General features: G+C 39.7%; 1 protein-coding gene across 1 annotated transcript in view; it reads left to right on the top strand.

Moving 5' to 3' along the window:
• The window catches only part of GTF2F2 (general transcription factor IIF subunit 2), a 195,387-nt gene that overhangs the window by 122,142 nt on the left and 45,486 nt on the right, over positions 1-27,759 (top strand). Inside the window, exon 6 of the mRNA XM_075563048.1 lies at positions 27,552-27,651. Coding sequence (XP_075419163.1) covers positions 27,552-27,651 — 100 coding nt within the window. The remainder of the gene's footprint in view (positions 1-27,551; positions 27,652-27,759) is intronic.

The raw sequence follows: 27,759 nt of genomic DNA on the forward strand, positions 1-27,759 counted from the left end.
AAGCTGTTGTTTCCCAATCCACACAGCAATTTTGGAGGGTCTAGGGTGGCAATAGCCAAATGTCATTGTGCGTATAATTTCCACCCCTTATTGCATAATTACAATGAGCACCATATGGTATTCTTTAATTACTAGCTATTTATACTTCTGCTTGTGCATTACAGTCGCTGTGCTTGGGTTTTTGTAACCAAATTTTTATATTCATTTAAAAATAAAAAATCTCCCTCAGATAAAAATACCTGATGGAATATAGCACCATGACTTTTCCAGAGATATTCCCAGGTGAGCTCTGTATGGTGAATAATTGACAGCATAAAACATGCCTTAGAGCATTAAAAAAATTATAATAAGAGTAACTCTTGTTAATCATGTTAACAGAGTAAATGGGAATTCCTTTTTTTTTTCAGAGACATTTTTAAAATTGGCTCTGTTTAGTTAGTATATTAGTAACATTTCTCGAGAAATTAGTTTTTTCTAATCCCTGAATTTCTCGAGTAGCTATTATTAAACTCTTTAAGACTGCACTACGTGCTGTGACTTCTATCGCAGCGTTGTGTAGTTGTTCTCTCCTATTACCAGGGAGCATTTTGGCAGGTTGGTTGGGGTACAGGCTACTGCATCCTTTCTCTTCCTTCTCACTTAGCGTTTTTAATTCCCTTGAGTGAGAAAGCCAGTTAGAAGAGTCCATTGGAATGGATGTTAAAGGAGACTGAATAGACTCTGAGTGAGGGTCTGATTGGACTCGCCTAGGGGCCAAGTGCTTAGAACAGTCATGCTCGACCTCGTGCCATCTGTTTGGATGCTGAGATGCCTTCTGGTTTGGGGAAGGGCAGTGTCACTGTACTTGATAAATGGCAAAATAAAATACATCGAGAGGGTCTCATATTAGAGTCCTGCCTTTGGGTCACTGGTTAACATGATACATTCTTAGCATCTATCTGAAACACAACTATCAATAAAGTTCCCTGGTATCATTCCAAGTGCTTTACTGTGAAACAGAGTCCATACAAAGAAACGAACTCTATTAAGTTGTTGATCGCCAAAGCTCGTTTCTCTGCTTTCACACTTCTGTCATGGATGAAACATACAGTTTTGAAATCAGTTGCATGTTAACAACACAAGATATATCTTGTTTTATATATATCGCCATCAACATATTTTAGGGGATTCCTTTGCTCCAGTCATTGTTCTAGGTATTACACAATGCCTAGAATAATAATACTACGTAAATGAGAAAATTGTGGTCTCAGTGTTGATGGGGCTTATGTAGTACCCATATGTACACGTCACTTGAGTATTTATGGAGGTTACAAGTTGGGCTGCTAACCTCAAGGCCAGCAGTTTAAAACCACCAGCTGCTCCACAGGAAAAAGGCGAGGCTTTCTTCTCCCACAAAGTGCTAGTCTGAGAAGCCACTAGAGGCAGTTCCACCCTGCCCTTTAAGGTCACAGTAAGTTTGACCTTGACTCAGTGGCAGTGAGTCTGGTTTGATTGGGTGTTTATTGAAGTTTTTAAGTCAGTAGATGTGAGCTCATCACAGTTCCATGTGTTGTAGAGCAGAATTGCTCCACAGGGTGTTTATGGCTGTAATCGTCTCCGATTTCCAGGCCTACCCTCCACAGTTCTGTGTGGGTTCGAGCTGCCAACCTTCAGGTTAGTGCTTGGCAGTAGTTGAGTTGGTTCTCAATTCTGTTCCATTGGTCTGTGTGTCTGTCATACCAATACCAACCTGTTTTGACTTCCATGTCTGCGTCCCAAATCTGGGAGTTGTGAGGCCTTCTGCCTTGCTTTTCTTCTGTAGTAGAGTTTTTCTTATCTAAGATTTCTTTCCTTTACACATAAAGTTGCTGATTCGCTTCCCATTCTCTTTTAAGAACGTTTATGGAATGTGGATCTATAGATCACATTGAGTCATGTGACATTTTTCCAACACTAATCTTTCTATTCATGAGCATAGTATGTTCTCCCACTTATGTAGATCTCTTGGTTTCTTGCCGTAAAGTTTTGTTGTTTGCTTTGTATGTGTCTTTTTCATCCCTGGTTAGATTTATTTCTAAGTACAAAGGGGCTTCAAAAAGGTTGTAGAAAAATAGAATTTAAAATAATAGGGGTTTTTTTTTTTTCAGCAAACTCTGAAGTTCTCATTTATTTCAGCTTTTAAGATAGCTGTTGTTATAAATGATGCTGTTTGCATGATTTCCTTTTCAGAGTTCTCTTCGTTCATGTAGAGGAATTTGAATGGAATTTGAATTGATCTTGTCCTCTGACATATCGCAAAATCTTTTTGAGTCCCATAGCCTTCTTGTAGAATAACTGGGGTTTTCTATGTATACATAGGGTTATCTCAGCAAATATCGATGGTTCTACCTGTGCCTTATTTGGATGCCTTTTGTTTCCCATTCTTGCCTTACTCCTCTTTCTGGTGCTTTCAAAACAGTATTGTATATGGGTGTCAAAGAACATCCTTGTCTGGTTCGCCATCACAAGGGGAATGTTTTCGGTGTCTCTGTTGAGAATAATATTGGCTGTTGGATTTATATAAATGCCTTTAATTATGTTGAGGGATTTCCCTTCTGTTTCTGTTTTGCTGAGTTTTTATCCAGAATAGATAATGGATTTTACCAAATTCCTTCTGTCACATCATTGAGATGATGTGACTCTGTTTATTCATGTGATAGATTATGTTGATTGTTTTTCTAATGTTGAATCAGCTTTGCTTACCTGATAGGACTCTCACTTGGTTATGATGTATTATGATATTTTTGATATGCTATTGAATTGTTTTGGCTGGAATTGTGTTGAGTATTTTTGTATCTTTCATTGGATGCCTAGATATGTACATCATTCTCCAGTGGAGCTGGATCCTGTAGGATCGGCGTCAGAATTTACTAGATGGCAGTGAGTTTGGCTCTGTTTGCCTCTGTTTCAGTTGCTTTCATTGGTTAGTTACTGTGGTTCTGTGCCTTCTTGTTAGATTGACCCTTGAATGAGTAGGATCTACCCTTCCTTGTAGCTATGTTTTTTGCCTTAAAGTCTACACATCAACTCCGGCTCTTTTTTGGAGCCCTGGTAGTGAAGAGAAGTTACTTATTGGGCTGCTAACTACAATGTCAGCAGTTCAAAACCATCATCCAGCTTTCTTGGTATATGTTTTTTTTCTGTCCTTTGAGTTTTAGTTTATATCTGTGTGTCTAACATGTGTCTTACAGACAGCTTATTTGATGTGTTGCCTCTCTGTCTCATGACTGTTGTATTGTAAACATTTACATTCAGGACAAATACTGATAGATAGGAATTTCTTACTGTTATTTGTTGTGCTGGTTTTTTGTTTGTTTGTTTGTGTTTGTATGTTTGTTTTGTGTGATTTCTATGCTGAGTTATTTTGTTTATGGGTCACCCACCCCTTTGTTGCTGTTGATGATGTATATACTGAGTCAATATGATTTTCTTTTGTTTGGTGGTGGTGGTGCTAGGTGCTGTCTCATAGCAACAGTTGGTTCTGACTCATAGCAATACTCTACAACAGAACAACACAGTGCCATTCTCAGTTATTCTTATGTTTGAGCCCTTTATTGCATCCACTGTGCCAATCCATCTTGTCACGGACCTTCCTCTTTTTGGCTGCCTATGTGTGTGTCCCCCCTTCCCAGAACCCCACCCCCCACTCTACAAAGATGATGTCCTTTTCCAGGGACTGATCTTTCCTGTTAGCATGTTCAAGCTACATGAGACTAAGTCTTACCATCCTTGCTGTCCGTCTTCTAGGGCATACTTGTTTGTTCTTTTGGCAGTGTGTGAGACTTTCAGTATTCTTTCCAGCACCATAATTCAAATGCATCATTTCTTCTGCAGTTTTCCTTTTTCAATGTCCAACTTTCACAAGCATATGATGCAATTGAAAATAACAATGGGGAGTGGACGTCTGAGTCCGAAAAAAAAAAAAAGAAAATAACAATGGTCTTAGGTTAGGCACACAGTAGTCCTCAATGTAGCATCCTTTTCAATACTTTAAATAAGTTTTTTGCAGCAGATTTACCCAGTGCAATTTGTCATTTGATCTCTTCACTGCTGCTTCCATGAGCATTGATTGCGGATCCAAACAAGACAAAATCCTAGACTACTTCAATCTCTTCTTCATTTATCATGATGTTACCTGTTGGTCCAGAATTCCGTTTTCTTGACATTGAGCTAAAATCCATACTGAAGGCTACAATCCTTTATCTCCATCAGCAAGTGTTTCAAGTTTTCTCTTTCAGCAAGCATATTGCAGATTTTTAGTAAGCCACCTTCCAATCCTGATTCCAAAGTTTTCTTCAGATAATCCAGTTGTTCTTATTATTTCTCAACATACCGTTGGAATAAGTATGATTCTGTAACAAACTGCAATACAGCCTGTTTGCACAACCGCCTCTTGGTCCCGGTTGAGGTTCCGCATGAGCACAGTGAAGAGTTCTGGAACTCCCGTTCTTATTGGAGCTATTCATAGTTTGATTTATTTTAGTGAGGAACTGTATTAATTTTCTTTATAGTAACTTTGAAATTTTATTTTATTTTTCCACGTGTAAAAAGTCTATCTTGACGTCTTGAATGCCTCTCCATTTGGAAGTTCCGTGACTATGCCATTTATTCCTCTTTTGTTTTGTAGTTGACAATGTTTACAGATTGATGTCTCTGCTTCCCTACTTCTTTTGGTCATGTATTTTTATTTACTTTTGAAAATTTTTCATCTGAATGGCTTCCAGTTGATGTTGTCATCTGCTTGAATTGCAGGTTTCTGGCTCACGGGTTGGTTCTCTTTCTGAAGTACTCCCTTTCCTGAGCTTCTTGCTGGATTTTTTTGTCTTTGGTTTTAGGAAGTTTATGATTTTTCTTTTGGGGTCTATGTTATTTTGGGTTAACTGAGCTTCTTAAGTGAACATCTGAACTATCACAATATTTAGAGCATTTTTTTGCCATCAAGTCTTTGCTAAATTTCTTTGTGCCCTGTTATAGGGGGGGAGGGGGTTTTCTTCCAGTTTTAGAATTATAATCACTTATAAAATTATTCTTCAAGATCAGTGGTTCTCAACCTGTGGGTTACAATCCCTTTGGGGATCGAACAACCCTTTCACAGGGGTTGCCTAATTCATAACAGTAGCAAAATTACAATTAAGATGTAGCAACAAAAATAATTGTGTGGTTGGAGGTCCCCACAGCATGAGGAACTGTATTAAAGGACCACGGCATGAGGAAGGTTGAGAACCGCTGCTCTAGGTGGTATCCTGTGTAGCTCTCAGGCTTTTCTTACTTTTCTTCATTCTTCATTCTGAATGTTTCTCTAAAAGATTGGGACCCTCTATTCACTGTTTCTGACTTCCTTTGAGGAGCTCAGGTGGTGTGGTGGGTTATGTGTTAGGCTGCTAGTTGGAAACTACCAGCTGCAAGCTGGGACAAATCTGAGACTTGCCCGTAAGCAGTTATGGTCTTAGGAACCCACAGGGACAGCCCTACCCTGTCCCATAGGGTTGCCTGCCGTGTGAGTCAGACTTTGCTCAATGGCAGTGAGTTGTAGTTGTAGACTTCCATTGATTCAGTTCAACTCCTTTGTCCCTCTAATACATTATTGAGTTATGAAATTCTGGGTTTCTGGTTGCTGTTTTTGTATGGTTTTTAATGGTTTATTTTGTCATTCTTCTTTTTAATTTTTTAAAATAATTTTATTGGGGGTTCTTATAGCACTCATCACAATCCATACATCCATTGTGTCAAGCACCTTTGTATATATGTAGTCATCATTTTTTCCCATTTTCCCACAATCTTTTTTTAATCAAAAGATCATTTTAGTAAGATATGACAAAATAATAATTTATAAATTATCAAGGAGGGGGGAGTAGGGAGGAAGGGGGAAAAATGAAGAGCTGATTCCAGGGGCTTAAGTGGAGAGTGAATGTTTTGAGAATGATGAGGGCAAGGAATGTACAAATGTGCTTTACACAATTGATGTATGTATGGATTGTGATAATATTTGTATGAGCCCCTAATAAATTTTTTTTAAAAAATAAGATCATTTATTGGGGTCTCTTACAACTCTTGTTACAATCCATACATTGATTGCATCAGGCATGTTTATACATATGTTGCCTTCATTCATTTGTAGACGTTTATTTTCTGTTGAGCCTTGATATCAGCTTTTCATTTTTTAAAAATAATGTACATTTCTTAAACATAGCCCTTTTATGGTTGTTGTTTTTAATTATTTTGTTGGAGGTCGTACAAGTCTTATCATATTTCATACATCCATCTATTGTGTCAAGCACATTTGTGTATTTTTTCAATCATTTTATTGGGGGCTCATATGCTCTTATCACAATACATACATGCATCTGTTGTGTTCAGCACATTTGTACATTTGTTGCCATCCGCATTTTCAAAACCTTTTCTTTCTACTTGAGCCCTTGGTATCAGCTCCTCATTTTTTTTCCCTTTCCTTCTCCCACCCTCCCTCCCTCACGAATTCTTGATAACTTACAAATTATTTTTTTTCATGTCCTACACTGACCGATATCTCCTTTCACCCACTCTTCTATTGTCTTTCCCCCACCTTCCTCTTACCCTCTTGGTGTCACTACTCTTAAAATGGGTCCCAGAGGGTTGTAGGTCCTGGATTCCCTGTTTGCCAGCTCTTATCTGTACCCATGTACATGCTCTGGTCTAGCCAGATTTATAAGGTAGAATTGGGGTCATGATAGTGGTGTTTGTGTTGAGTGGGGGGGGGGAGTATTAAAGAACTAGAGGAAGGTTGTATGTTTCATTGGTGCTATTCTGCACCCTGACTGACTCGTCTCTTCATGTGACCCTTCTGTGAGGCGATGTCCACAGATGGGCTTTGGGCTTTCACTCTGCATTCCCCCTTGTTCATAATGTTAGAAATTTTTTTGTTCTGGGTCTTAGATGCCTGATACCTGATCCCATCGACACCTCATGATCACTCAGGCTGGTGTGCTTCTTCCATGTGGGCTTGTTGCTTCTCAGCTAGATGGCCGCTTGTTTATCTTTAAGCCTTTAAGACCGCTTTTTTTTTTTTTTTGCTGTATTGTCTTCCAGAATTCTAGTTTTGTCTGTGTTTTTCTTGATATATTTCTGGATTTCTTAGAGGACCTTATCTGAGAGGACTTTTAAAAATTGTTGAAAAACTCTTTTATCTTTTCATTTCATTAATCACAAACTCTGTAGCCCTCTCACTTTCATTCCTTAGTAGTAGATTCTTCTTATTGGAGGTTTCCTGGTTCTTTATTTCATTCACTTCCTAGACCTGCTATTTTGTTTGTTTATTTCATTGTAATTTTGCTGTATACTGATTTTTTTGTTATGCTTATTTGTTTGTTTGGGTAGACAGGGTGGACATGCTGCTTGGCTCGCTAATATAGCTACACTGTAGTGTTGCCACCTGTGTCTGGGTGATTGAGTAGCAGCTGGGTGTGTGAGCAGAGTACTCTGCTTTCTGGTCCTGTGAGGTGGCTGAGGGTGAGTTGAGTGCAGGAACAATCGGTAATGGCACTAGGCTGGTAGTTGGAGTGGCAGATGTGGCCGACTACTGGAAGAATGGTCACCACCTCCTCCCAGATGAGTAGACAAGTGGTAGGCACCTGTCATATGCTCACAGCCCCTTGCTGGGAGAGGGATGAGGGGGTGGGTAGAAGGGCAGGTAGAAGATGGGGGAAGGTGAGCAAGAATGGCAGTGGCTGGTGGTAGTGCTTCTGCCACCTCTTAACAGGTGGGAGGAGGGGCAGAGCAAGTGGCTGGCCATTTTACTGGTTCTGCTGACAGGAGGAGGGGGACTATTAGGGTAGTGGTACTTGTGGGAAGGTGGCATCCTGGCTAACAAAGAAGGGAGGCCCACTTTGGTCTCTTGCACTTGGAGCTCCAGGGGTGGTGGGTTTGTTCTGCTAGTCATGAGAGCAGGGGAGGGAAAGTGTACACCTCTGGGCCCCAAGTTAAGGTGTCTGGGCTCTTCTCATTGACTGTAGCCAGAAATTAAACCCTCACTGCACTCCAGGTCTTTCTGCAGAGTTTCTCTGTGTCCTGTTGAGAATTACTTGCAGTGGCTTTCTGTGATCCTCACCTGAGGTTACATTTCTCTTTGTCTCAATATGGCCACCGTGCGCTAGGTTGGCTCACCCTTCCATCCTCCACACCCCCTTTCCATCCTCTCTTATTCACAGTTCTTCTTCAGTTTCTTTGTCCAATTAGATTTGAGCTGGTTCTTTATCCTTTCACATCATGCTCAGAGTGCCAGGATGATCTTCTGCATCCATTTTTGGGATCTTTGCTCTCAAGGGACAGTGTTAAGCTCCTTTTTTTGGTCCAGAACTGAAATGTTCTTTTGAATGCAATACATTCCCCTTCAATTTGTCATTCTGTCCTAGTAGACCACATCAGTGCCCAATTCAAAATGGCTAATACCTTCCCTTTCAGCTCACTTTAAGATGCCTATCTTTATGTATTTTATTACATTTTTTATGACTTCCAATTTTCCTAGCTTGATCGCAGGGAAGGTTATTTCATTACCAATGTGCATGTCCCTAAAGCAAAGCTGATGAGAAAGCAATGGTGAAATATGAAGTACAGGAATGCAGCGAGTTTGGTGTGTATGCATTCTGCACTAGGAATTGAGCTAAAGAGCGAATAGGAGCCCCGATGATGTAGCAATCCAATAGTTGGCTGCTATCTGGAAAGAGCTCTGGTAGCATAGTGGTTATGCCTTAGGCTGCTAGCCTCAAGGTCAGCAGTTCACAACCACCAGCTGCTCCAAAGGAGAAAGATGGAGCTTTCTACTCCCATAAAGAGTTACAGTCTTGGAAACCCACGGGGACAATTCTGACCTGCCCTGCAGGGTTGCTATGAGTTGGAAATGACTCAGTGAGAGTGATATGTAAAAGGTTGCGCAGGACAAAGATGTCGCAGTTTGCTCCCATAGCCTACAGTCATGTAGAACAGTTCTCCTCTGTGACACTTGGGCTTGCTACAGTTAGAATAAACTTGATAATGGCAGCTATCGGGCTCTGGTTCCCTTTTAAGTTAGGTTTTTCTTTCTGGGGCATTATGCCTTCAGAAGGGGCAGTACACCTGAGGGTCTTCCAAAATACAAACATGAATTTTGCCAGCTCTACATGGTTGCAACTAAAACTGCTTTTACTGACTTTGAGGGTTTGTTTATGTGTTCATGTCCAAGCTGTTATAGAGGCAGTGTAAATTCATGAGGAAATCACAGAGAAATTGAAGATGTGGTTGTTCGCTGTTTTGTTGTTGTTTATGAGAGTCGCATAAGAATATGTGAACTGCTAGGTTAATTCAGGGTCCTTGTGTAATTCTAATTCCACCACTAATCTTTTGTCACTGTAACACCAAACTTTTTACCTAGTTTTTATTTTCTTTCTTCAATTTAACCTTTAAATCTTCGCAGTTGAGACGTGTGCAAAAGCCTCTCTGCACTCCTATATTGATCTCTTGATGATGAGAGAGAGACCATGTGGCATGAGGCCCCATCCAGAGAAGAAAGTCTGAAGCAGTGAGTCAGCAGGGAGCCCTTCTTTCTCTCTTCACAGTCAAGCCTGACAGTCGTAAGTGGCTTTCCTCTAGACTATCAATATCAGCACCACGCCAGCTGCTCAGAAACCGGGTACTTTCCCTTGCGCCCAGCCACGGCTTCCTGAATGTGCTCTGGCTTGATTTGGTTCCAGTTAGCACCGGACTCGCTTGTCTTGATTTTGTGAAGGCTATGAAGACAGCATATTAAAGTTTACCTTCTCAAAATTTTAAGAAATTCTCTCTGACTGCCAGCCCACATTGGTGGCCACATACTGCCAGGTAGTTCTCATCTATTATTACTGCGCTGTTAGTTTCCTGGAGTCACTAATGAAGTGACCACTTAACGATATTTGTTAAAGTCACCATAGCAACAGTGTCTTGGTTAGTGTATGTCTGAGTAGCTTCCTACAGTCTGACATGATAGTCAGCTTCATTCTGATCTGTACTCAGAAGCAACTGGAATATTGTTGAATGGTATTTTTAAATTTGTTGAAGAGAAGTTGTTTTATTCTTAAATTTGCTAGAGAGGCATTTCATCCCAATGTTGTATTCTGTTGGCAGCCACCGTGGAATCATAATGACATTAAAGATTTTCTTCTTTTTTTTTTAATCACATAAGGAGATTTTACTTTATTTTTTAAATCATTTTATTAGGAGCTCATACAACTCATTGCAATACATACATACATCCATTGTGTGTCCAGCACATTTGTACATTTGTTGCCCTCATAATTCTCAAAACATTTGCTTTCTGTTTAAGCCCTTGTATTAGCTTCTCATTTTCCCCTCCCTCCCCATTCCCCCCTCCCTCATGAACCCTTGATAATTTTTAAATTATTGTCATGTCTTACACTATTCGATGTCTCCCTTCCCCCACTTTTTTGTTGTCCGTCCCCCAGGGAGGAGGTTATATGTAGATCCTTGTAATCAGTTCCCCCTTTCTACCCCACCTTCCCTCCACCCTCTCGGTATTGCCACTCTCACCACTGGTCCTGAAGGGATCATCTGTCCTGGATTTCCTGTGTTTCCAGTTCCTATCTGTACCAGTGTACATCCTCTGGTCTAGCCAGCATTGTAAGGTAGAATTGGGATCATGACAATGGTTGGGGAGGAAGCATTTAAGAACTAGAGGAAAGTCCTAAGTTTCTTCATTGCTACCCTGCCCCATAACTAGCTTGTCTCCTCCCCACGACCCTTCTGTAAGGGAATGTCCAGTTGCCTACAGATGGACTTTGGGTCCCCAATTTGCACTCTCCGAAATCACAAAGATTTTCATTTGGGAAAATGATTCGTATTTGTGGTAGATGTCACAGTAACTGGCTAAAGAAATAATGCATCCATCACCATAAACCATCCTATTTCATTCTTAACTATTGTAGGAATAAAGAAGGTGACCAGATGTTTAGTAATTGATAAACTTAGAGGAGCTTTGTTGGTGTAGTCGTTACACAGTGAGCTGCTAACTGCAAGATCGGCGGTTCGAAATCACCAGCTGCTCCACAGGAGAAAGATGGGACTTTCTACTCCTGGGAAGAATTACAGTCTCGGAAACTCCCAGGAGCAGTTCTTCCTTGCCCTGCAGGGTCACTATGAGTCAGGATTGACTCTAAGGCAGTGAACAAATGAATGAATCATCTTGGGTGCTGATCCTTAAACAATTTTGAATAATTCTGTCTGTAAGCCTCCAGTTTGTAGAATACATGCCAAACGTAGGAAGTTCTTCTCATCACAGTAATTTGTCTAATCTTCATTGTTTCATTTTTGCTAGATTAGCCTCCTTGAACTACATTACCTCATTCATGCCACTCCCCTACATCCACTTTAAATTCCTCTAGTCACTACTTGAACCAAGTTACACATAAACCTGTTTTCACGTTGGAAATCTGTTACCTTCGGAGACAAGTACTATACACATGACCTTTATAGAAACGACACATTCTTTAATATATATCCTTTAGAGAAGATCTGATGCAATCTTAAGTGATGTAAAAAATTGTTGATGAACCATCTGTTATAAAATATGTGAAGGCTTACATTGACGACACATGTACTCCATATTTTACTCCTACTTGGTGTATAAAGACAGAGCGAGTGATTTAAGTGACTCTTTTGCATATAACAAAAACACCTAAAGGAGTGCTTAAGTCTTAGTATTCCTAAAAGTCCAAATCCTTATTATTTTACTTTTGGCTGTAAATATTGAACCAGGACAAAAACATTATTGAGACCTAGTTTGTTTGAAAACACACACACGTATGGAAATAATAATATGCTGAGGATGGGGAAGTAGATCTATGTGCCTATATTCATAGGTTTAGTATTAAGGTGGCAGAAGGACATTGGGCCTCTACTCAAGTATTCCCTCAATGCAAGAATACTTTCTTCTATTAAATTGGGATTCCATGATGCTCACCCTCCCGACAAAACCACTGGAGACAAAGCGGGTGAATAAGCAAATGTGGTGAAGAAAGCTGATGGTGCCCTGCTATCAAAAGAGATAGTGTCTGGGGTCTTAAAGGCTTGAAGACAAACAAGCGGCCATCTAGCACAGAAGCAACAAAGCCCTCATGGAAGAACACACCAGCCTGTGTGATCACGTGGTCCCGAAGGGATCAGTTATCAGGCATCAAAGAACAAAAAATCACAGCATTGGCTGCACACCTCCATGATATGATCGCCGAGGACAAATGGGTGCATAAGCAAATGTGGCGAAGAAAGCTGATGGTGCCCGGCTATCAAAAGAGATAGTGTCTGGGGTCTTAAAGGCTTGAAGGTGAACAAGTGGCCATCTAGCTCAGAAGCAGCAAAGCCCACATGGAAGAAGCACACCAGTCTGTGTGATCATGAGGTGTCAAAGGGATCAGGTATAAGACATCATCAGAACAAAAAAATCTTACCATAGTGAATGAAGGGGGGAGTGCAGAGTGGAGACCCAAAGCCCATTTGTCGGCCACTGGAGATCCCCTCAGAGGGGTCAAGGGGAGATGAGTCAATCAGGGTCTGATGTAGCTCCGATGAAGAATACAGCTTTCCTCTAGTTCCTAAAGGCTTCCCCTCCCCCCCCTCCCCCCAACTATCATGATCCGAATTCTATCTTGCAATCTGGATAGAGCAGAGGCTGTATACTGGTGCAGATAGGAGCTGGAGGCACAGGGAATGCAGGGCAGATAATACCTTCAGGACCAGGGGTGTGAGTGGTGATACTGGGAGGGTAGAGGGAGAGTGGGTTGGAATGAGGGAACCGATTACAAGGATCTACATGTGACCTCCTTCCTGGGAAACGGACAATAGAAAAGGGGGTGAAGGGAGACGTTGGATAGGGCAAGATATGACAAAATAATAATTTATAAATTATCAAGGGCTCATGAGGGAAGGGGGAGCAGGGAGGGAGGGGGAAAAAAGAGGACCTGATGCAAAGGACTAAGTGGAGAGCAAATGCTTTGAGAATGATGAGGGCAATGAATGTACAGATGTGCTTTACACAATTGATGTATGTGTGGATTGTAATAAGAATTGCATGAGTTCCTAATAAAATGTTTTAAAAAAGAAAAATGAACTTTTAAAAAAACTATAAATAAATAAAATAATATGCATAAAGGTAAATACTTTTAAAACAAGCATATAGGTAGATACTTACATATTTTATTATTTTCCCAGCCTACTCGATTGTTCAATGGGTTTAGTTCCGTGAAGTTACCTTTGCCATTGCCCCACTGGGCCACAGAGTCTGCTTTATCTTCAGCCAGCAGTGAGGGGAAGAGAGCAGTAGCATAGTTGTATTTGCGCCCACTCTGGAGTTTTGTCAAAAAGTGACCCGAGTATCCAGGGAGGAAAATTATATAACACCTTTGACTCATATTTTATATGCTCAAAAAGGTAGGGGAAACTATTTTTAAGCCCCTTATAAAGAATGCTTATCCTGAATTACCTCTGTAATTGAAGGCTATATTCCACCCATATGCATTTTTATTCTTTTGTTTAACTCATATATGGTCTATTCACTGCTAGTTAAAAATCATATTTAAGTGCCTTAAAGGAGTAAATCAAAGAGACATTGTCCCTACATCTAAAATTTGGTAAATTTTTTTGAATCAGTTGTATGAATAGTTACCCAGAACTGTAAGCCAGTATATTTTTATGTCATTTGGTAAGGTGATTAAGTTATAATTAGTTCTAATTAGCACTTTCATGAGCTGTTACATGTTTTAGCTTCATCTGAATGGCATTTAGAAAGATTTTTATCTTTGAAAATGGAAAAGGTAATAGATCAAAGGAAATGCTTTTAATATTCCTCCATTAGAATAAATAAATGATGACCACAGACTCCATAAATTTTGTTGCTAAAATCCAATCGGTGAACCAAACAGTGATTAAAAATTGTGCAGATTTAAGTACCTCCCATACATTTCAGGTTCCGCCGTGGGATGTCGGTGGTCACAGTGACTACCCGGGCACTCACAGGGAGGCACTGGGTGCATGCCATGTTGTTGCTGTTCCCCATCAGAGTGCATCTGACTCGGCGTCCCTCTAGGACAGAGTAGAACTGCCTGTAAGATTTCCTGGGCTGTAGTCTTATAATAGCAGATTCAGAAGTCTTCTTTATTATAGAGCTGCTAGTGGATTTGAAACGCCAACCGTTCAGTTATAGCCTAATGCTAAACCCTTGTGCCACCAAGGTTTCTCAGACAGACCATTTACTACATGGTTTCATTGTTTGTTTTTAAATTACTTTTATTGGGACCTCTTACAGGTATCATAATGTTCCATAACACCACGTGTTTTGTAAAGATGGTCTCCCTTATTCCTATGGCTGTTGTCTTTATTTTTCCGAATGAAGGTACTAGCTGTGAGAGGAACTGAGTTCCTTGACTGAAGTCACATCTAGTGGTGCAAATAGGATTCATAACCAGAGAGCCCCGCTTCAGACTCTGCCCTACCATGATATGGTACATTCTTTCTCAAAATAAGCATGATTCCAACCTTTCCAGTCTGCCATACAATTTGCATTAATCACTGCTTTGTTTTTAATGGGAAATTATTACTATTCATCTGAATACCAAAGATGTTATCATATTACTCTCTTAATTATTTAGTTATAAATCTAATGGGTCCCCCACACTTAGGAACCATACCAACTTACTTGGGCTTTTTAACTCTTGTTGGAATTTGAGGAAAGGAGATTAAATGAGAAGTTCCTAAAGAGTGGAACTCAGGTACTGGTGTCATTGATCATGCATTGGCCTTGAGAGCTGCTTAGTTCTAACATGTAGAGCAGCTAGTTGCTCGTGCATTGTGGGGTAGCAGCAAATGGCACACTCGTCAGCTAAGGCTTTTTTCCTTTCTTGGGATATTTCAACTTTTTGCCTGCTCTGGAATCGTGACCAAAGAGTTAGTAACAGGAAAAGCATAAGCAAAAAGAATTGCTTCCATCGTGAACTCTTCCCTCTGTCCCTCTTTCTAGACTTGTGTCCTCTTCCCTTCCCTAACACACATGCACGCACACACACACACACACACTCATTCATTCACTCACTTTGGAATCTAAACTGTCCAAGATAAAAAACAATTTTTCTTTCACAAAATGATGCAAAAACCCATGCCGATTTGAGCTACAGGAAAAAAATTGCAGTGGATGAGTAGCAAGTGTCTCAATTTATGAAAGACTTGCAGCAGTGCACACCAAGCCTGCTGCTCCCTCCTGAGAACCAGTTGTTAGGTTGTGCTGCCTGCCTGCCTGCCTTCCCTCCCCCCCCCTCCACCCCCGCTTGTTACACTTGCGCGCTGCGTGCTGCTAGTGACTTACAGTCACATTGCAGGTTAGACTGAACATGGTTTAAGATAGGAAGTAGATTATCTAAGGAAAGCATATGAGAGAAAAGAAGCAAGGAGTAGAAATAGTCTGTCTCTGAAGTAAGACACTTCCATCGGAGGCTAATTAGAGAGACTTGGTGCTGTGTAGCTAATGGCAGTGAACACATTCTTTGGGATGCTAGTGCTCTGCTCTTCCTAGAGAAGACCTTGCCTTTCACCAATGCTTTCATTGTAGTTTGTGCTTTCCTCAGTACTGTCGGTTCTCCATCATAGGCTACCTCCTGATAGCATTGAACATTGACCATTCTTCCACCATCTATTGACACGTCTTAAGTCATTCAATATCTTGACCATAGAATCTTTCAATATTGCAGAATGGGGCTGGAATTTCTTTTAAAAAATGCACAGTGTTGATGCGAGGTCTTATTAGAACCTTTTCTGATTTGTAGGTGCCTGAGTTATTACCTCACCTGGCATTTTTCAGGCCTCTGCCCACCTGTCCCCATGCTGTATCTTCAGAGTTGGAGCCATGCAGGCATGGTCCTGCTTCTCCCACTCACAACGAGACTTTCCTAGTTCTCTCAGCTAGCAATTGGCAGCTCCCTTTTGCCCTTGGGAGTCACCAGTATCTCCTTCACTGCTTGATTCTTCCAAATTAAACCAAAATACACATTCTTCTGTAAGACCTGTTGTTTTAAGAATAGCAGAAATTTCCATTAAATGTAGCTGCAGCACAAAGGATAGATGAATGCTAAAATAGTGAAATTTTCATTGTAAAATGACTTCCAAATTGGTAGTAGGTGGAAATATTTGTTATTTGGTATATTTTGTATTGTTTAAATCTATTGTTGCAAACCAAATTGAGAAAGCAGCATTTCCTAGGGATTTCTGTGTAGGTGGAGAATAGTCTACATATATAAAATCTAGCTTTGTAGTAGTATTTAACATGGGATTCTACTTTTTCCTTTGTAAGCTGATTGCCCTATCCATTCATTTGCTCAACAAATATTTATTAAGTCATTCATTTGCTCAACAAATATTTATTAAGTTGCTCTTACATGATGAGTACTGTATTTGTCAATGAGATCAGTAGAAAATACTTTGTCTTAAGTTTTAGATTTCTTTTCCCAAGTCTGTCAACAATTTAGAGTCATAAGGTTTGGCTTTTTTATTTTGTTAGATCTCATCAAAGTTCTTTTTAAATTATTTTCAGGAGGGTATATATGCACAAAGGCCTAGTGGGTTACGTATGGGGCTGTTAAGCACAGGTCAGCAGTTCGAAACTACTATCTGCTTTTATGAGAAAAACTTGGTTTTCTACTCCTGAAGAGTTATAGCCTCAGAAACCCACAGGGGCCGTTCTACCCTGTTCAATAGGGTCACTCTGAACCAGAATCCACTCAATAGTAGTGCGTATGAATGAACCTTGATGTCACGGTGGTAAGCACTCACTAACAATTGTATGGTCTTCAGTTTGAGCTCCGTAGGAAAAAGTATGATTGTCTACTTCCATAAAGATTGCATACTTGGAAACTCTATGGAATAGGTCTGTTCTATTCTGTCTGGTAGCTATGATTTGGAATCAACTCAGTGGCAGCAGATTCATGTACAAAGAAGCTTCAGAGAGTTTGTGGGAAAAGGGAATTCAAATATAATGGAATTTTTCCGTGGACCTCTTAAAGCTCTCTTGTATGTGCAGTAGTTAAGTGCTTTGATACCAACCAAAAGGTTGATGGTTCAAACCCACCAGAGAAAGGAAGATATGACAGTCTGCTTCCATAAAGATTCCATAAAGTCTGCAGTAAAACACGAGGCTTCCTCTTCCCCTAAAGAGTTGGTCTTGGATCACCCTTTGACCCATTTTACACTTGTTCTAATCTGTAGTATTTTCTACTTTCTTGTTGATTGAGGTTTTCCTTTGTTATTGTTAGTTTTCTTTTTGTTTGTTTGTTTTTCTGTCTAGAGACAATAACTGGCTTAATGGTTTCTTGGGGGCAGCAACCGGAGAGGTTGGAGGGAAAGGGGCAGCCAATAACTATGGGTATAAAAAGAAGAAAATGTTCCAAAAGTGATTGTGGTGATGATTCTGTAACTCTTCTTGATATGATGGAACTCTTGAGTTGTACGATATGTAGATTCTGTGCCAATAAATCTGTTTTTGGAAAAGAGAGGTTTACAGTCTGGCTAACCCACAGGGCCAGTTCTAGAGGAGTCAGAACTGCCTCCATGGCGCTGAGTTTTAAGGGTTTGTTTTTTATTTGTTTGTCACTCCAACTCAGATACCAATTTCACCTGAATCTACCTTCAAAATAGTCACTAAGTGTTTAGTAATCCTAAATCAGTGCAGTAGCTTCCCTAGCTACCTCACTCCGGTCCATTCTGCATATAACATGCTGAGTGTTTTAATCACAAGTCTTATTATTTACTTAAAATTTTTCCATTAACCATAGGATTTAGACTAAAATATTTAAGACAAGCCATAATACCCTACATCCTTATTTCCTCTCTCAATTTCACTCTACCTAAATTTACTTTAAAACTAGTCTTCCTGAATAAAATCCATTCTGGAAAACAGGCAACAGCTTCTTCTTTTGTTTTGCCCCAATATATTAGCGTCTTGACTGTTTAACTCAGGCAGATCATCTACGTCTACTTTGAAACTTCGTTACCTTGAATTTCTGAGTACAACTTGTAGTTATGTAAAATTTAAAATCTTGCATGTTTAAACAAAGTGGATTTTTATTTTATTTGAATGTATACTAATTCAAGAGTGGCTAGATGTGTTGCCTAAGTCTTTTTATTGTTACTTTGTTCTTAGTCGTATTTAAACTGAAAATTAGAGAAATAGAATGTATGAGTAATGCAGTAATTACTTTATAGATTATGTTTCCAAATACTTCTGCAACTATGGCCACCCGGAGCCATCTAATAATGGGGAAGAATATTCTGTGGTGCTAGTGAAGAGCACCAGGTTTGTTTGCTTTTTTAATCATTTCCAAAATGAAGATAAAACAAGAGCTGGCTGCATCTAAATGATTACAGATTAACATTTTTAGTTACTGCTTCTTTAAAATAACAGACTATTTTTGATATTTTTGTAGAAGTTAAGACCCATTTTGGAAAATTATCTGGACCATGATGCTTTGGGCTTGCCCCTAGTCTAGCTGCTATCCATTGTGGTTTGGCATTCTGCTTTACAGAACTAAATACTTTTCAAGTTATATTTTTGGTACAAACCACGAAAAACCTTAGTTTGACACTGATGGCCTGTTGACTCAGTGGTATTTCATTTAGTGCACGATCATGTGCAGTGAATTATGTAGTGTTAAGAAAAGAGCCCTGCTAAATTATTTTAAACTATTCAAGGTTCATTAAAAGAAAGTATTTTAAGATTTGGTTATTTTAAAATGTGTTATTTTCAGTCCATAGATTAACCTTTTTGAATTTTACCTCATAAAATAGCCTAGGATTGACTTTTGTAAGATGTAATTGTCAGGTTACATTTTTATATGAGCTCTTAGAAAAACAAAAAGTTTTTTTTAAGTTGTCAGTGCTTCCTCATGTGATTAAAAGATTCATTGCTTTGAGGTTAAGAATGACATGATGTTGTGTGGCTGATGGATTTGGCCTTTTAGAGCTCTTGCATTAGAGTTGCAAAGACAGTGCCCCGTGGACTGAATCAAGAGGCACTTGCTGCAGAGAAACTCAAGTGTAAGACTACGCCAAGAATAAGCCACCATTTATAAAGAAGCCCTTACCTAAACAAGCTGGAACCCTGTGGAATTGCAAATTGTGGTGCAATGGGAATAATTTGTAACAGGGAAGATTGGGCTTAGTGCTTGCCACCCTCTCTGAATGTCTTAGTGTGGAGATGATGGAAACTGGGAGAATAAGTGATTCACAGCCTTACAGATAGCTTACTATTTAGAGAGGCCAAGCCCTTAGGACGGATTACATTCAGAGATAGGGTACATTTAGGTTAGAAACAAAAGAAGTGTGTTCACAAACAGGCTGGCCCTTGTCCTTTTTTCCTCAAGGAGTTGTACACACTGATTTGCTAAACACTGTGTGGACATTCTTATATCTGTCTTTAGCCACTTTTTACTTTCAAAGGTTTATCTTTTATTAGCATTGAGACTCATTTCACCTTGAAGGAGTTATTTACATGTATGCCTGTGTGTGTGTGTGTGTGTGTGTGTGTTCTCTTATAAACATAAGCAACTCCATTCCAATTTAACCTTAAATGTACACCTTGATGTTAATTTGTATTTCACACCAGGCAGGCAATCAGTTATCATATTACCAATCCCTAGTCTCCATAATTAATTACCATATATACTCGAGTGTACACTGGCCCGAATGTCAGCCGAGGCACCTAATTTTACCACAAAAACTTCATTAAAAATGTGATGAAAAACTCAGCATATGGAGACTCAGTGTCGGATTGGCCCAGTCTGAACCCCACCACACCACGCACTAAAGGCATGCAGCAGAGGAATGGGGGGAGTAGAGTAGGGCGGTCCCGAGGGAGCACGAAAGATAGACTTTGGGTCCCAGGCATGGCACCCCATCTGACTTAACAGCAGGACACTCCTAGAGGTCAACAAACAGACCTTGAACTGTTTACAGGCTTTTCCTTTTTTAAAAATTTTAACTTTTTTTTTTTTTTTGGTTATTGGGTTTTTTTGTTGTTGTCATGTGTTTTCTTTTGTCAGTTTGTCTTGTCTTTTTGTGCTTAGTATTATCTCTGCAGGTCTATCTAGGGAAGATAGGCTGGATGAACAGTCTGGAGGAGAAAACGATGGGCTGATGGTTCCTGAGGGACATGGGAGAGGGGGAGATGGGGGAAGGGAGATGGTGTTGACCAACCCAGGGAAACAGCAAGTGATCCAAAATTAGTTGCAAGAAGGGTGTGAGAGGCCTGGTAGGGATTGAACAATGGCAATGTAACCGAGAGAAGTTGCTGAAACCTAAATGAATATGATAGTGGGACAAGAGGGAAATAGAGGAAAGAACTAGGAGGCAATGAGCATTTATAGAGGTTTAAATACAGGCATGTACATATGTAAATATATATATGAGGATGGAGAAATAGATATACATGCATATATTTATAGATTTAGTATTAAGGCAGCAGATGGACATTGGAACTCCACTCAAGTACTTACTCAATGCAAAAGCAGCTTGTTCTGTTAAATTGGCATTCTATGATGCGCACCTTCCTGACACGATTGCTGAAGACAAATGTATGCATAAGCAAATGTGAAGAAAGCTGATGGTGCCCGGCTATCAAAAGATATAGCGTCTGGGGTCTTAAAAGCTTGAAGATAAACAAGTGGCCATCTAACTCAGAAGCAACAAAGCCCACATGGAAGAAACACACCAGCCTGTGTGACCTCGAGGTGCCAAAGGGATGAGGTATGAGGCATCAAAGAACAAAAAATCATAACATTGTAAATGAGGTGGGGGAGAGTGCAGATTGGGGACACAAAGCCCATCTGTAAGTAATGGGACATCCCCTTACAGAAGGGTCGTGGGGAGGAGATGAGCCAGTCGGGACAGTATAGCAACAAGGAAACAAACGTTCCTCTAGTTCTTAAATGCTTCTACCCCACCCCACCCCCACTATCATGATCTCAGTTCTACCTTACAAATCTGACTAGACCAGAGAATGTACACTAGTACAGATAGGAACCAGAAACACAGGGAATCCAGGACAAATGATCTCTTCAGGACCAGTGGTGAGAGTGGTGATACTAGAGGGTAGAGGGAAGGTGGGGTGGAAAGGAGGAACCAATGATAAGGATAAGGGTCTACATATAACCTCCCTGGGGGACGGACAACAGAAAAAGTGGATGAAGGGAGGGGGACATTGGACACTGTGAGGCATGACAGTTTATAATAATTTATAAGCTATCAAGGGTTCATGAGGGAGAGGGGAAAATGAGCTGATACCAAGGGCTTCGGTGGAGGGCAAATGTTTTGAGAATTATAAGGGCAACAAATGTGCAAATGTGCTTGACACAATGGATGGATGTGTGGATTGTGATCAGAGTTGTACGAGCCCCCAATAAACTGATTTTAAGGGCTTATACACGAACATATATGGTAGTTATATACAGGTATTTGTTTGACGTCTGTCTTCCATTTGGATCTAAACTCCAGTAAAGTAAGTCTTTCCTTTGTTTGTGCACCCCCTGCCCTATCACAGTTCCTGACAGGAATAGACCCAGAACACACATGAAGAATGGTGCCTGCAGAGCATGGCACAGCTGCAGCTTAGACATAAGTACAGAGACTAAATCTCAGAGGGCCATGAAACCCTGTGAAGGAGGTTGCTTGTGCCAAAAATAGTAAAAGACACTGAAAGATTGTAAGCCCACACCCACCCTTCTCTGGATGGGCATTGTTTTAGGCTGTTCTTGCTTTCACTGCCCAAACAACAACATATCTGTATAATCCATCTTCATAGAAAATATGTTTAGCACATGGAAAACAAAGTTACATTGTGCATAGTATTTGTAGTCATATGTATGATACCTTTCTGACATGTTTAGAATATTTTTCCACAAATTGTATAATAATCATGTATTTAAGATGTCAGCACATAGTTATAAATAATTCAAGTATTTGAAATAAGTACATTTCCATGTATAAATAAGTGCTCTGAATTTTAAGATCCTGGTAAAAATAAAACCATATTGTTTATTGATATAAAAATTTTAAAGGGATTATACGATAATACCACAGGCCCGCAGTAGATAGCTCACTGCCAACAGTAGATAGCCTCGATGAGATGTATAAATATTCAGAAACACAAGCTACCAAAGCTGACTCAAGAAGAAATAGAAAGCTTAAATGTTCCAAGAGCAGGTAAAGATATTGAATCAATTAAAAACCAAACAAAACAAAAACTTCCAATAAGAAAAAACCTGAACTAGAAGTTATATTGATAAAATCTCTCAAATATTTAAACAAGAATTAACAATTCTAGAACTCTTCCCCCAAAAATAGATAACCGGGGAACTGATTATAATTCATTCTTTGAGGTCGTAAAAAAACCAAATAACATGATACCAAGAAACTAGGTAGACTGATATCCTTCATAAATGGAGAGGCAAAATGCTCGATAAAAACATATGACTCCATACCAGCAACATTTTTAAAGGATTATACATGGAATTGTACAGATATGTGAAGATGATTCTGTAGACAGAAATCAGTCTGTACTATATACTGTTTTAATAGAATGAAGATGTAAAACTACTTATCTAATTTCCATTGTTACAGAAAACATATCTTTAAAAACTCAATATATTTTTATGATAAAATACCCTAATAACTGGAAACAGAAGGAAATGTTCTCATCCTGATTAAACACATCTATGAAAAACATCCACAGCTGAGATCATAATAGTGAGATTGAAACTCTTCCACCTAAATCAGGAACAAGACAAGGATTTCTATGTTTGCCATTCTGTTCAGTGTTGTACTGGAAATGCTAACCAGGCCACTTGAGTAAGAAGAAAAATGAGAAAATATCTACAGTAGGAAGAAATAAAACTAATAGATGGCATGATCTTATATATGGAAAATGCTAAATAGTCGACTAATACATGTGCGCACACTGCTGGAGCTAATAAACAAATTGAGCCATATCTGGATACTAGATCAGCACATAAAAATTGGTCTATTTCTGTATGCCAGCAGTGAGCAATGGGAACAATCTCAAAGTCAAATTAGAAAAATAATTTCGTTTATATTAGAATCAAAAGAGTATAGTACTTAGGCATGCATGTAATCAAAGTCGTACACTGCAAACTACAAAACACTGTTGAAAGTATGTTTTGAAAAGAAGGCTAAGTAGACATGCAACACTCCTCTAGTTCCTAAATACTTCCTTCTTTCACCACCCTCCCACCCCACCCGCCACTATCATGATCCCAATTCTACCTTACAAATCTGGCTAGACCAGAGGATGAACACTGGTACAGACAGGAACTGGAAACATGGAATCCAGGACAGATGACTCCTTCAGGAGGACCTGTGGTGAGAGTGGCAATACTGGGAGGGTAGAGGGAGGGTGGGGTAGAAAGGGGAAACCAGTTACAAGAATCTACATAAAACCTACTCCCTGGGGGACAGACAACAGAAAAGTGGGTTAAGGGAGACATCGGACAGTGTATGATATGTCAAAATAATTTATAAATTATCAAAGGTTCGTGAGAGTGGGGAGCAGGGAGGGAGGGGACAAAATGAGGTGCTGATGCAGGGGTCTTACATGGAGAGCAAATGTTTTGAGAATGATGAGGGTAATACAATAGCAGTACTCCCTTAAACTGATCTGTAGATGCGTTGTAGTACCACTGCGTTTTCCAAAGAAATAGGTTGATCTTAAAATTTGTATGGAATTGCAAGAGACGCCAAATAGCTCAAACAGTATTGGGGGGGGGAAGTTGGAGGACTCAGATGTACTGATTTCAAAACTCACTTCAAAGCTACAGAAATCAAAACAGGGTATTAACATAAGGATAGGCATTTAGATGATTGGAATAGAAGATCTAGAAATAAACCCTTATGTATATGGATAATTGATTTAGACGTGAATGCCGAAACCATCAGTGGGGAAAGAAGAGTATCTTCAGCAAATGAGATTGGGACAGCTGGACATCCAAAATAATGCAGTCACATTTTATTCAGAACTTAATTTAGAATGGATCAAAGACCTACTATAAGAGCTAGAACTACAAGACTCCTAGCAGAAAACAGGTAGAAACCTTTATGACAGATTTGGCATTGGATTCTTAGATTGGACACCCAAAGCAGAAGCAACACAAGAAAATAAAAATAATAAGCTGGACCTTATCAAAATTTAAAACTTCTCATACGTCAAAGAAAATGAAAGGTTAACCCACAGGATAGAAAATTCCATGGTCCCACAACTTTTTGAAGCCCCTTTGTATATCTTATAGGGTCTGATATCCAGAATATATCATGGATTCGTACAACTCAACAATAAAGAGACAAAAATCCCAGTTAAAAATGAGCCAAGTCCTTAGACAGTTCTCCAAATGTGTGCAAATGGCCCATAAGCATATTAAAAAGTTGCTCAGTGTTGTTGTTAGGGGCCCTTGAGTCAGTCGGTTCCAACTCCTAGCGATCCCATGTACTGCAGAAGGAAACACTTCCCAGTCTGCCTTCGTTCCCACAGTCATTGCTCTGTGTAAGCCCATTGTAGCGACTCTGTCGGTGCAATCAAATTCATTGACGGTCTCCTTTCTCCCCTGCCCTCTGCCAAGCATGATGTCCTTCTGCAGGGACTGGTCGCTCCTAATAACATAGCTAAAGTATGTGAAATGAAGTCTCACCATTCCCGCGGCTAAGGAGTGTTCTGCACTTCACCCCACACGGTCTACTTCACTCTCTGGCAATCCATTCCATTTCCTTGCCTTAGAAAATCCTTGCTTGGGAGCAGTTCTGCTCTGTCCTGTGAAGTCGGAATCAACTTGAGGACAGTGGGTTTAGTCTTTGTTGTTGTGTTGTTTTAAGTAATTAAATAATTAAAATGTCTTTTGAAGGAATTTTTTTAAGATCATTTTATTGGGGGCTCTTACAGCTCTGTAATCCATGCATCAATTGTATCAGGCATATTTGTACATACATTGCCATCATTATTTTCTGAACATTCACTTTCTATTGGAGCCTTTGGTATTAGCTCCTTTCCTCCATCCCCCACCCTCTTGACCCCTTGATAAATTATTATTATTTTCATATCTTACACCTACCGCTATCTCCCTTCCCCCAGTTTCTGTTGTTCCTCCCGGGGGTGGGGGTGGAAGGGTGGATGGTTCTGTGTCAGTGTCCAGTCTAGCCCCAAGCAAAAGGCAGGACTGGGGTCGTGATAGTGGGGGTGAGGAAGCCTCAAGGAACAGAGGAATATTGTGTGTTTCCTCAGTGCTATACTGTGGCCTGCTTGACTCATCCCTTACTTGCGAACCTTCTGTGAGAGGATGTCCCATTGTCTACAGATGGGTTTTGGGTCTCTCTGCCCGGACTCCCCTCATCCTCAGCAATATGTTTGTTTCTTTGTTTGTGTTCTTCTGGTGCCTGTTACCTGATCCTGTCGACACCTGATGATCTCAAGGCTTGTGTGTTCTTCCATGTGGGCTTGTTGCTTCTGAGCTAGATGGTCGCTTGTTGCTTGTGCCCCCATTTTGTCTTCAGCGATTTTGCTGGGAGGATGAACATCATTGAATGCCAGGTTGTTAGGACAAAGTGTTCTGGTGCTGAGGGAGGACTTGAGCAGAAGCCCAAATACTTCAATGTATTGCCATATAAATATATGTACATAAGCCAGTGCCTCCATTTTTATGTATTAATATATTTATATATTGTAAACACCTATGTTTATACCTCTATCCATAACTTTGATTCCTAGATCTTATCTCTGTTTCTTGAAGGAATGTTAAATTTAAAATATTTTAGAGCTTATTATTTCAAACCAAATAATTTCAAGTCCTGCTCAAATCATATTATGTTGGACATATATTCAATTACAATCTGATGTCTTTTGAACTAACCTTCAAAGACATGGTTTAAGAGAATACATTTCTTTTTCTGATAATAAAAGTAGATAAATATTGCAGAAAACCATGTAAAAACATTTTTTGTTTTACGTACCACTGAGTTGACTGTTGCTACCTATAGTAGTCCATAGCCTATTTAATATTCTGTCTTCCTGTGTCGTATGTACATGGGGCCATTGAAAAGACCGTGATTTTAGTCAGACATATCTTAGTTATCAAGATGTGACAGCTTTGCTTTTAAAATCTTTCAGAAGAGTTTTTTTTTTGCAGGGGATTTTCCCAACAGTAAGTATGTCGTTTGATTTCTTGACTGCTGCTACCAAGGATGTTGATTTTTGACCCAAGTAGAATTAAATATTCACAACTTCCTTTTTCCCATTTTATTATACTGTTTATTGGTTCAGTTGAAGGGTGTTTTGTTTTTTTGCTTCGTGTTTTCCACATAATAGAGGAGTATGCACATAGAGCTCACTGGATGGACTATGAAACTCTAGGCTCACTCTCACCGAGCCGATTCCAATGCATACCAGGCCTATAGGAAAGAGTAGACATTCCTGTGGGTTCCCAAGACTGTAACCAAGGAGTGGTTAGTGGCTTCAAATTGTTCACCCACGTATGCCATGAAGGCTCATTGTGGATGGGTTATACAAGAATCAAATTGGTGCTGTTGGGTGAGCATTGGGCAAGATCGGAGGTTCAAACCCACCGAGCCATTCCTTGGGATAAAGATGAGACTGTCTACTCTTACCAAGTCTCAAAAATCCAAAGGCACAGTTCTGCTCTGTCCTGTAGGGTCACTAGGAGTTGGAATCAACTTGATGGCGGTGAGTTTGGGTTTAACCACCTAAATACTCTCAAGTGCCTTTGTTTGTATTCTTCCTATTTATCCCTGTCTCTTAGCAAATGAAAATATGCCTCTAATCCACTCATTTTAGACCAAGTAATTTAAGACCGCTCATTTTTCTATGCAGAAATTCCTTTCAGACTCTTAAAACTGATTGTATTTTTGGTTCATGTAGTTGAAAGTTTAACTGCAGAATTCAAAATAGGTTGCGTAATTATAATGAGATGCCTTTTACAGAAGCAGTAGATCAGCTCATAAAATTGAATATCACCCATAAGTAATGAGTTCCTTTTTAAAAAGCAAATCCATATAACGGGCCAACTGGTAAAAATTACTCTAAAGCAAAGATGAGACATTAAGGGGACAGGGAAACTAGAGGACTGAAACTAGTACAACCAGAACAGAATGAATGAGAATGAGGGTGTGATATAAAAAATGTAATCAGTGGCACTGGATAAGTTGTGTAGAGGTTGTTATGTAAAGACCTTATTTGCTGTGCAGTCTTTCCCCTTAACACAATAAAATAGCATTTTTAAAAGAATTACAGTGATAGAGGTAAGCATGTTTAATTTATGGGACTCATCTCTACAAGTTATGTTTTTAAGTATTATATTAAGGTTGACAAATCTTCTGAGGTTATTTTTTTACATAATGTGTTATTTTTAACAGTTAGAAGAGCAGCTCTTCAGATTTGACTTTCTTAAGTGGAAATAAGTTGGTTGAGGATGCCTTCTGTGTTGCAGATTGCAAATAGAAGAATCTTCCAAGCCTGTCCGACTTTCACAGCAGCTGGACAAAGTTGTGACAACCAATTACAAGCCTGTGTCTAACCATCAGTACAACGTGAGTGCTCTCCGGGTTCACTTTGTCCTCTCTCTATTGTTTCCTCTGTTACCGACCCCAGGGCTCTGGTGGTGCCGCAGCACTCGAGCACAGGACTTTCCAAACTGC

The sequence above is a fragment of the Tenrec ecaudatus genome, chromosome 11, assembly GCF_050624435.1.
Source record: "Tenrec ecaudatus isolate mTenEca1 chromosome 11, mTenEca1.hap1, whole genome shotgun sequence".
NCBI classification, from domain to species: Eukaryota; Metazoa; Chordata; class Mammalia; order Afrosoricida; family Tenrecidae; genus Tenrec; species Tenrec ecaudatus.